This window comes from Zootoca vivipara, chromosome 4, assembly GCF_963506605.1.
Source record: "Zootoca vivipara chromosome 4, rZooViv1.1, whole genome shotgun sequence".
Classification (NCBI taxonomy): Eukaryota; Metazoa; Chordata; class Lepidosauria; order Squamata; family Lacertidae; genus Zootoca; species Zootoca vivipara.
In genome coordinates, this window is record NC_083279.1 from 86910323 (window position 1) to 86921461 (window position 11139).

The 11139-nt window shown below is 44.5% G+C and overlaps 1 protein-coding gene across 1 annotated transcript; it reads left to right on the plus strand.

Moving 5' to 3' along the window:
- Nucleotides 1-1216: 1216 nt before the first annotated feature.
- Nucleotides 1217-9752, plus strand: CWC15 (CWC15 spliceosome associated protein homolog). The gene is made up of 7 exons (XM_035116277.2): nt 1217-1330; nt 2850-3027; nt 4694-4806; nt 5636-5724; nt 7062-7172; nt 8635-8753; nt 9312-9752. Exons 2-7 carry the CDS (start codon nt 2897-2899, stop codon nt 9439-9441), a joined length of 693 nt encoding a protein of 230 aa, XP_034972168.1. The 5' UTR covers nt 1217-1330; nt 2850-2896; the 3' UTR covers nt 9442-9752.
- The last annotated feature ends 1387 nt before the right edge of the window (nt 9753-11139 follow it).

Genomic DNA, 11139 nt, shown 5'->3' on the forward strand with positions numbered 1-11139 from the left:
TCTAATCTGAATGGGGGCTGTGAATTTAGCCATGAATTTAAAGTGTTGCAAAATGCTCTGTGATCTTTGGATGAAGGGAGGTATATAAATTTAATTTAATAGCAGTAATAATAGTAATAGTAATATTTTTTTTAATAAAAAACACATAAATAATACTCAATTGTGGACATGCCCCTGGTCCCCAGACAGACCTAGTGGTTTGTCTTTAATGCCTTACACTTACAGCACCTCAGTGATTCTGGTGAGTTCTGCAGCTCCCCGAGGACCTCTCGTGGCTTAACTTAACTTTTAGCAATTCAGATATAGATTTTTAAAGCTTTCTTTGAAACACTGAACAGGGACAAAGTGGGTGAAACAGTTGATTTTTACTGTGAAAATAAGCTGCTGAGTCACGAAGGTTTCTCGAGACACTTGGAAGTGGAAGCCACTGTCCCCGTAGCTCAAAAAAAAAGCTGTTGGGCCCCTCGAGGTGCCCTGACTGGTGGGACCAGCACTGTGCTGCACAGCTATCCTTCAATTCCGTAAAAAAAATAGAAGAAAGGCAAGTGGTTTATGAACGATGCCTCGCAAGTCCAACCACGTGGCGGCAGATTATCTTTACGGAGCAGGGTGGGGAAAGCACTCTGCATACACTCAGAAGCACTTTGCTCTGCTCTAGAAACTGTTCCCTTTCGAGCCTTTCCAGCCTCTCTCCATCACCATAGAAACAGAAACTCACGGGGAGCAATCGTCTCACTTCCGACCAGGCGCCGCCCCTTTGTGGGCGGGGCATCCGAAGCCGCGTGACGTAACCCGACTGTTGCCTTCCCCGACTCCCGCCACTGTGTTTACCTCGAGGGCGGGAGTCTATGAGCAGCGTGACAATGCGCGCCTCTCTGGAACTTCCAGTTTCCAACTGGCCGCCGCCATTTTGCGCAACGCAAAAAGGGGGGGCGGAGACGTTCTACCTCCATCTCTATGGTACCCTCGCGTTTCCGCTTTACAGCACCTCCCTGAATCTTGTCTCCAGCCCCACCTCCCTCTTGGATTGCTCTCCATTTCTTCCCACGAGAGATGAGGCGAAAGTTGAAGCCGCGCGCAGTCTAGCCATCGCGCGACCAAAGACTTGCTTATGCCCAGAGCGACGCGATTTATTTATGTACAGTATTTGTTTGTTTTAACCGGAAACTAGAGCGGCGCGTCCTTCTAGCCTGTTGGTTTTCTATGGCATCGGGGCCTGCGCGCGCACCTGCGGCGCTGGGCGCGGTGGCTGCCGGGAGTGCGGAGGTTGCGACGGATCTGCCGGCCTAGTGGCCGCGCCGCCCTTGTACCTGTGAGGAGTGAGCAGCCGGTGAGCCTCTCGAACGGGGGACGCGGCCGCCGAGGGGAAGGGGCGTCTTCGGAGGCAGGAAACTGCCCGTGCCTCCGAACGCCCTTTGGTGGGGGTCGCAGGAGCGGGGGGCCTCAAGTCCTGACTCCTGGGCCGCCCACGGGTGACAACGGGAACACAGGGGCTTCGGGCGGGCCTTTGGCCTGGCCCAGTAGGGCTCCCCGGACGTACAGGTGAAACTCGGAAAACTAGGATATCGTCGAAAAGTGCATTTATTTCAGTAATGCAACTTATTATTTATTTATTTTTTAATTTTTACAAATGCTTTCTTTTGGAAATTCCACAGTAATAAAACAAATAGTTACAATAATGCAAAAATAAACATCACTATTACATTTCATTAATTACATTCCATTTATAATTGTCCCACCTAACGACAAATAATTACAATTACAACAAATAAAGGCTTGACATATCTTGCTTTGCATGTCATGCACCTATCTCATATATTGGTTTCACCTTTTAAGTTGCATTACTGAAATAAATGCACTTTTTGACGATATTCTAATTTTCCGAATTTCACCTGTAGCAGGAGACACCGGTGGTTGCCGCGCAGAGAGAGCTTCATTTTTTATGGAATCGGCAAAGCCGCCTCAGAACAGCTATTACCGTTTCTTTGTACAAAGATAAGCGGAAAAAGGCGGGTCCCACTAAAGGTGCAGGTGCATGTCCTTTTGCCATACATGACAACGAGGTGATTGCAGTAAATCAGTTTAATGGATTATTCCATGAATCAGTGCAGAATAGTAGGAGTGAATGGAAGAGTATTGCTTCCATGCCTATGCCATAATGTAAGGGTAAAGATAAAGGACCTCTGGACAGTTAAGTCCAGTCAAAGGCGACTCTGGCGTTGCGGCACTCATATCTCTTTTCAGGCCGATGGAGCCGGTGTTTGTCCACAGGCAGCTTTCTGGGACATGACCAAACCGCTTTTGGTGCAATAGGACACCGTGATAGAAACCAGAGAACATGGAATGTAAGGGTGTAAGAGTAAGGAGATGAGGCTTAATGCCTGCCTAGCACTTTCAATCGCTCCAAGCAGCGCCCATGTATTATCCAGTTGAATGCCGTATAATATGGCGCCCTCCAACTGTAGTCCAGTTCTGTGGACTACAACTTCCATCATCTTTGGCTATGTTGGGTAGGGCTGATGAGAGTCCAGCAACATCTGCAGGGCACCCAGTTGGCTGACTCTCGGGTATGTCGGTACTATCGCCATCATTACTACAAGAGTGTGGTGTTGAGGTTTATTGCAGAATGGCTTGTTAAAGTCCACGTAGTGAGGTTATGGTAGAGGTGAGAGGGACTTCCTGATTTGCTGCCTATGCTCAATGTGTCATAAGCAGCTATCTTGCTTTTTTTTTTTAAAAAAAAGTAATAGCTGCCACAGAGGAGTGATTTTATGTGGGACTGCAGTGTGTGGTAATAAGGCTTGCTATGCTTGTTGATATAGATTTGTTGCTTTTTTTTCCTCTGGCAGGCTCTAGCCTCCATCCATGATGTGCATTTGATCTCACAGTATTAAAGATGACTACTGCAGCTAGACCAACGTTTGAACCTGCAAGAGGAGGAAGAGGGAAAGGAGAAGGTGACTTAAGTCAGCTCTCCAAACAATATTCCAGCCGAGATCTTCCTTCTCATACTAAAATCAAATACAGGTAACAGTTTACGTTTCTTGTGGGGATTGTTTTCTGCAGTGTTTCTTTATTTTGTCTTTAGCAGGGAATAGTTTTTCCTGTCCCTTTAGCGGGTAGGATTTGCTACAGGAAAACATTTGCAAACTAAAAGTGATTTCATTATTTGTTTTCTTTCTGGTTGTCAGCATAGCACAGATGCTGTCCGGGTGGGCAAGCAAATTCTCTGTAATTTGTGTGAGCTACTGTAGTAACTTTTGTGGATGTTTTTGCAAAACTAACTTTGTTGAAAGGGTGGAGAATTGCATCCAGATCCTTACCACCACCCTTGCAGACCAGTTTTGACAGGAGGGTGTCAGATGGCTTGTCAATCACTTGACCGCCAGTGACCCATTTTTCTTTATCTGAGCAGTTTGAAGAACTGCAAGGGTAGAGGAACAGCACTTTGCAAGACACAGCAATCAGCTGCTTGATGGTTCCTGTAAATTCTGCTTTTAGCCAAGCCATATCTTCACCTGCCCTGCACTTGATGTCATATATGGCATCATATGTATGAGAGGTAGGTTTTGGTTGACCAAAATGGCCCCATGAGCCAAATGGGTCAGCATGGTGAGTCTAATTAGACTTGCAGTCCAGAGGTTTCCCACCACTGTTTTAAAGCCATCTCAGAATTCTTGTAGAACTTCACAAATGGGCAGTAAGAGCAAAGCATCTTCCACAACCAGATGGGTACAAGCATGCAGTTTAAACTGGATCTAACAACAGGCTCATCGTGAGGACCAGTAAAAGATCTGACTGATTTTTGGCTGCTGTGCTTTTTGGGACCTTTTCCTCAGCTCCCCTATCCCTCATGTGTACTGTAGGGTTATAATAGCACCTGTAATTTGAAGGGATATGCTTCCAAATTAATGCTGAAAGCTTGCAGTTACTGATAATGTTGGGCAATGTCATTATCTCCATACTGTAGAAGTGGGTTGAAGCTGCAAGAATAATAGCTTGCCTAGTATCACTTTGCTAGTTCTGGTACTAGTCCTTAACCTTAAAAGCCAATGGTGGCTGTTGCCCATTGGAAGTGGTAGAGCATAAAGAATGGAGACCAGCAGTCGACAGGGTCAGAGCTGTAGACAGCCAGAGCTAGCTATATCTAGGGTTGTCCCCATCTTCCTCCCTGTTGAGCAACACTGGGACTGAGGAGGAAGCTGACAGACATTGCCCCCTGGGCTGGTTACAAGTAATAAAGGGGGCAGGTGGGGATGGCTAAGGGCACCCTGAAGTTGGTGGGGCAGTGACCCATTTGCCATAAAACAGCAGTTTTCAAAGCCCAATTCAGCTTGGCATATGGGGTACCTGAAATGCTGTGCTTTCCTTCATTCTCTTAGGCCCTTCTCCAGGTTCCCTCGCCCCTTTTCTGTGGTGGCTCCTAGGCCTGGAATGCCTTTCCCAGGGAGACTCAACTGCCACCAGATTTTATTTCTTTATAAAAGCTTGTTCTCTGTTGTTTAAAGTGTCCGATTATTCCTTTTAAACGTGTTGAGGTGCTCTAGAAGTCTTCAAAGTAAAATGACGAGCATTTGGCCGCGGTGATATTTGTTACGAATGTTTCACCTCTCATAGTCACAGCAACTGTAATGCGTCAGCTGTGTGTGGATAATTCCTTCCTTTCAGCTTCTGCGCTTGCTTCTTGTTTCAGACAAACCACCCAGGATGCCCCTGAAGAAGTACGCAACCGTGACTTCAGGAGAGAACTGGAGGAGAGGGAGAGAGTTGTCGTGAGGGAGAAGAACAGAGACAGGCCTGCACGAGGTCTGTGTGGTTTTGGCAGATTATTTTCCCTTTCGGAGGGGTGGTCAGGCTGTGACTTGCAGGCTGCTCGGGAATCACTCTGTGTCTCAAGGACAGTTCCAGGTCATTCAACAAAAGTTAATCCCAGTAGAATTAAGCATTTAAGCACTTGCTGGGTACCTGTAGGCAGCAAGGAATTGTATGTAGGCAATAAGAATATCTTTTAAATATTTTATTTTTTTAAAAAAAAATCTAAAATATTTTAAAAAATTCAAATGAAAATATTTTATAGTTATTATGAGGAAAGTCTGGAAGCAGTTCACATCATTAAAACCTGCATTAAACCCATTTTTAAAAGTGCAAGTATTGGAAGATCAGGAGAGATCCCCTCACCACATAGATCCCTGCCTGGGAACTTTGCTCCTCAGACGGGGTAATGTTAAGGGTACCATGAGCCTAATAGGAGAAACCAGGCTTTAATTATTGCCGTTTCAGCCAGCTGAGAGCTAATTGCAAAACAAAGCAGTAGAAGAGAGAAGTATTATACCCTCCTCAACTTTTGAGGCCTTCTTCCAAAAAGCAAGGATCAAGCCACGTCTGTCTCCTTAATGTGGGTTTCCTCAGACATCTGAAGGAGTTTGATCCAAGAGTGAGATGATGCCAGGCAGGGTTGTACATGCAACAAATGACTTAACGCTGGTTTGTGTTGGCAAAAGATTCAGGTGATTCCATTTTATTTTTGCACTTGGGTTTGCAGTAAGCTCAGTGTTGGTGATTCTCTATGTTTCGGTCACTTTTATTGCTGCTGGTCATCCGAGTTCTTAAGATTTTTCCTGCATTTGCCCCCCAGAGCACACAACATCATCTTCTGTGTCTAAGAAACCCCGGCTAGATCAGATCCCTGCAGCTAACCTGGATGCAGATGATCCTTTGACTGACGTATGTATTCTTGGATGTTGGGAAAAAGTATTTGCTTGGCAGAAAAGCAGGCTTTTAAAATCAGTAGTGAGGCTCTTGTTAGGGCACCAATGAAAACTTCATCATCAAAAGAAGCGAAAACAAGTTTTTGCCACTTTAATGTTTCTACTCAGCTAACTTAGGTGGTTGGTTGCATCCTTTTTTGCTTTGACAGGTTTCCATCAGCAGAACTGGAAAGAAGGTTAATTTTGTTGATTTTTCCCTAAACCCCTGGTCTGCAGTGGAAAGGGGGAGCTGGTGAAAATCACATCCCTGATCTATTGATGGAAGCCAACAATGGCTCGAGGTGCCTTCCATTAGCAGAGAAACCCTGATGGGTAGAACCCTGCTATCAGAATAGTAGTCCATTAGCGGAACTGTGTGACACACAGTCTTTCTAACATCGCAGTCTGAAGTGTTGACAAAATCCATTCATTCATCCTTTATTGGCATAATCCTTCTCCCCGCTTAAATATCAGAAACACATGGTGCCTCTCTCAGGCAATAGAGGGGAACCTGCTAGCCCTCCAGATGTTGCCCAGCTGCAGCTTGTGTCAGCCTCGTCCACTAGCCATGCTGGCTGGGGCTGATGCGAGTTGGAGCCGAATGATATCTGAGGGCCACAGGTTCCCCACACCTGCTGCAGGGCCTCTTTGGGATAGGCATGTGCAACTTGTGATCAGCTAAGACAAACGCAGCCTGGCAGCTGTGTAATGCAAGCCAGCAGGGGCTCCACAAGGGGCTCCACTTCTGACTTGTGTGCCTGTCTAGGACCGCGGAATTCTATGATATATGGGCTGTCAGGCGCCTGTTTTGCCCACAATACTTAACTGATGGGCCACACGCTGTGCAGTGGGTTGTGCCTGGTGCAGGCCTGAATTTTAGAGGAACAGTCACTTCATTTTAAAATGGTACAGTCATGTGGATGTAGAGAAGAGAGAATGATTTTTATACTGTCAGTTTTGAGGAAACTGACAAGATGCGCTGAAGCCAAATTGTTTTGATGGAGCATTTTGTCATACTGAGAATTGGCTAGTAAACTTGGGCAACACAGGCCAGTCTTGAAGCACTGCAGTTGGTGTGCTTAAATTTAAAAGCTTGCATGCAGCACACGTGACAGTATATTGGCACATCGCATGGGCCTATGGAAATTGCAGTGCAAAAATGTCTGTGTAAGACATTCATTTGGAGATTCACCTGATCCATTGTGTTGCAAATAGGATACAGTTGTCTGTAATTCTATGCATAAAGTTCTGCCTAAGTTTCCACGGTGGGTAGGAGATGGGACAGTGTTTGCTAAAACTTTGCTGCACTTGTAGGAGGAGGATGAAGATGAGGACTATGACGAAGAGAGTGACGATGACACAGCTGCTCTTTTAGCTGAACTAGAAAAGATCAAGAAGGAGCGGGCTGAGGAGCAGGCCCGAAAGGTAAGCACACCAGCTTAATTCTTAGTACAAAAGCTGTGATAGCTTGGTCATTGGCCCATTTAACCTGTGTGTGTTTGTGTGTGTGTGTGGTCCCTGCCTGAAGATGTGAAAGCAACGAACAACATTAATGGACGCACACTGTACGTGATTACATTATGTTAGAAATGGTTATAACGTCCACCCCTTTTGAGTAATCCACAGATCTCCAAAGTGAAGTCTTAGCCCAGGTTACTTGACATCAGAGCAGAATGGTGCTGCTGTGTAGTTTCTGTGGAGAACCTCCAGCCCTCAGATCAAATGGATTGGAAGCCATAGAGTGCAGATTCTATTGTTTCTTGGCAAGCCTGGCTTGTGGCAACTAGGGCCTCCATGCTAAAGCTGATCCTTGCCCAAAGCAGGCCTTGCTCTGTTCTTGCAGCAAACCCTGGAAACACTTCCTTTCCCTGTGCAGTTTAAACCACATTGTCATAAGGAATAGACAAGGAATAAAAGGAAAACTCTTCACTTGGTGTCATGGTGACACCAGGTGATTGACAGATGGGCAGCTTCCACCCACCTTCCCAAGTGCCCCGTGGGGGTTGGGGGATGTCAGGATCCAGTTTCCCCCCCCTGCTGTACACAAATGCTACAGAAAACAGTTTCCAGAAATTACTGTTTGATGCCACTAGAGGCCAGCAGAAGCTGTTTAAGATGGAGAACCCTATGCAGCCGCCTTTTGGTTTTCATTATGGTATTAATTGTTCTGTTTCCCTTGCCAACTTTTGTTACCCCTTTCAATGTGTCAAGCTGCCTTAAACATTGCTCTCCAATACAGTATTCTTTTAAGTAGGAGCTGTACCTGGTACCTTCTGCATGTGGCCCCTCTAGAATGTTCTGCTGGTGCTGAATCTGTTAATGCAGAAGATCTGCCATATATATTTAAGTCCTGGCTTGGTAGCCATGGGCAACAAGGAACTGCATTTAGGAAGATGCACAGGTTCCCATACAGGCAAACAAACCAGGCTTGTGGGTAAGAGATTTCTAGCTTTCTCGACTCAGTGCCCTCTTTGATGTACAGAGTGATACCACCTCCATTACAGCCTTCCCTGTCCTTCCTAGAGAATTCATATCAAGAGATAATCATGCCCTGCTGTGGGGAAATCTGAAGATCAGCCCTCCATTGTTTTGACTATTGTTCCAAGCTCAGGGGATACATAAAGCCAAAACCCCAGAGCAGTTTTGTACTGCACACCGAGCCAATATTTGCCGTGTGTTTGTTTCCAGCACTGTAATGGTGACAGCTGCCTTTAATTTCGAAACCTGGTACTGCAAGAAGGAAAAACAGAAAAGGAAAACCTAAATAGACTGGACAAGATGGTTGGGAATTGTATGTGGCCTAGTCCCCAGCTTCCTCAAAATGAGGTGGAACAGAATATAGGGTCTATGTTATAGCTCATGGACCATCTTTTTCTCACCTTGCCAGGAACTAGAGCAGAAAGCTGAAGAGGAGAGGATACGGATGGAGAACATCCTGAGTGGGAACCCTTTGTTGAACCTCACTGGTCCAGTTCCGCCTCAGGCAAACTTCAAAGTGAAGAGGAGGTATGGAGGTGCTTGCTTTACATAGCGATGGCCACCTAAATTACTTGTTCCCAACTTCTCCACAATTTCACGGTTCCATAATATTTTAAATTAATGTGTTAATTGTATGCTTAAGTTTATTTTTTGGTTGCTGTTTTGTTAACGTCGTTAATATTGTCTTATAGATTATGAATGCTGTAGTACTTTGTGAATCCTATAATGTGATTCTTTTTGCAATTGTGCTGCTTTCCTCATTTGTTTTAATAGTGTTTTATGAATTGTAATTGTTTTACTGATGATTTGTTAATTGTTCTATATGATTTGCGATGTTCTATTATGTTGTTGTTTTTTATCGTTTGTAAGCCACTTTGTGATTCATGTGAATAAAAATCAGCATAGATATATAATGAATCACATCAAGTCCAGTGCACAGCCCCACAAATCACTGGCCCTGCTGGCTGTGGCTGGTGGATATTGCACTATAACATGGATTAACACTCCTTACCTTTTGTCTTGTGATGTCACACATTTTCTCTTTAATTCTTATGGTTAACATATTTTGCTTCTCCCTGGATTTAGATGGGACGATGACGTGGTCTTCAAGAACTGTGCGAAGGGAGTCGATGAGATGAAAAAGGACAAAAGATTCGTCAATGACACGCTGCGGTCTGAATTTCACAAAAAGTTCATGGAGAAATACATCAAGTAGTACTTTTCCTCCCCCCCCCCCCCCCAATTTGAATATGCTATGTCACTGATGGACTGAATGGAGCAAGCTTTTTCCTTCCTTCTGAAAAACGTGGTTACAGTGAAAATCTGGCAATGAGTAGCAGTTCTCCAAGGTCGCTGCTACCTTTTTAACATAAAACGACCCTGCCTCTGGAATACTTCCTTGTTTACTTTGTTTTAGCTCGGGCAGCTAATTTCCCAGAAATATTTCATTTTGTTGCTATGAAATTACTTGTAATGGCCTTTCTGTAAATGTTTTGAAAATGGTGTACAATAAACCCTTCGCTCTAAGGGCTGTGTCTTATATTCAACCTGCCATAGCAGCTGTCCTGTTCTGGATGAGGCCCCATACCCACCTTAGGCAAGGTGGCTGACCTCTGGCTCTCCAGATGTTGTGCAGTGCCCACCATCCCAAAATAACTGAAGCCAATTGGAGGCCTTTTTGCATGCCTAATTGGATTGGGGTTGGGGGGGTGGCAGCAAAGACCTCTGGCTATGTGTGCACCCATGAGTGCCGTGTTGCTGGCCCATGTTGTAGGTATAGCATACTTGAAGTGCTTTAAGCATTCCAAACCTGCTAATATGTGATCAGATGTTAAAGTGTCAATATAAGTCCGCTTACCTTTAATGGCGGGTGGTGTTGACAGCTTGGCAATGGCCACGTTAGTGGAATTGCAGGCCTGCCTGCAGATTGGCCAATCGCAGGCATGGAATAGGTATGGGAGTTCCCCAGGGGGCAGACCCAACTTGGATCTGCTCTCACGGGGAAAATATGTGGCATACCCAGCTCTCCTAAGTTTTTTAATGGATCGCTAGGTGTCATCCAGATTAGTGTTGATAAAAATAATGGTGTCAGTGGAAGCCCCCTCCTTTGCAGCAAGTGCTGAAACACCAACTTGAAACTATTTTGTGATAGGTTTTTTTTATTTAATAATAGGCTATTGCCTTGATATGAAGAAGATATTATAAACGGAGCTCAGTATTTTGGTATATTAAGCAGCAAAGAATCTGCCTTGCTCTATTCCCCAAGAAATCTGATGGGCATTCAGGGAATCTTCAGATGAAGGACAATATATAAATTATAACAACAACAACAATACCGTGTTTCTCATATTATAAGACATGTCTTATATTTATTTTTTCCTCAAAAAAACACACTATGGCTTATTTTCAAGGGATGTCTTATTTTTTTCCTCCTCCTCCTGCCGCAGCCGGCATTGCTGCTGCGCCTATCACTATGTCTTATTTTCGGGGTATGGCTTATATTCCTTGAATGCTTAAAAATCCTGCTATGGCTTATTTTATGGGTATGTCTTAAAATATGAGAAACAGGGTAATAAAAATACATAATAATAACAATGTTTATCTCACAAGTTTATCTTCATTCACATGGGCTTCCCTGACCTCTTTCAGCCTGTTCTGCATTTTAGTGCATGAAACTTGTTCTGGGAACATTAATGTTAAGCCGAGAAAGTATTTTTTTCTCCAGATAGGAAAATGTGATTTTAAAAATCCCTATTGAGGAAAATTAGATGAAGAAAATAACTCAGCAATGGATGCTAACGCTGTTCTTACAATATGTATTCCAGTGGGACTTTTGACAGCTACGCCAGCATCCTTTTCATGCATTATTTAATAGTGTCTTCGGCAAGCCCAGCTCTAAGCTCCTATTGCAATT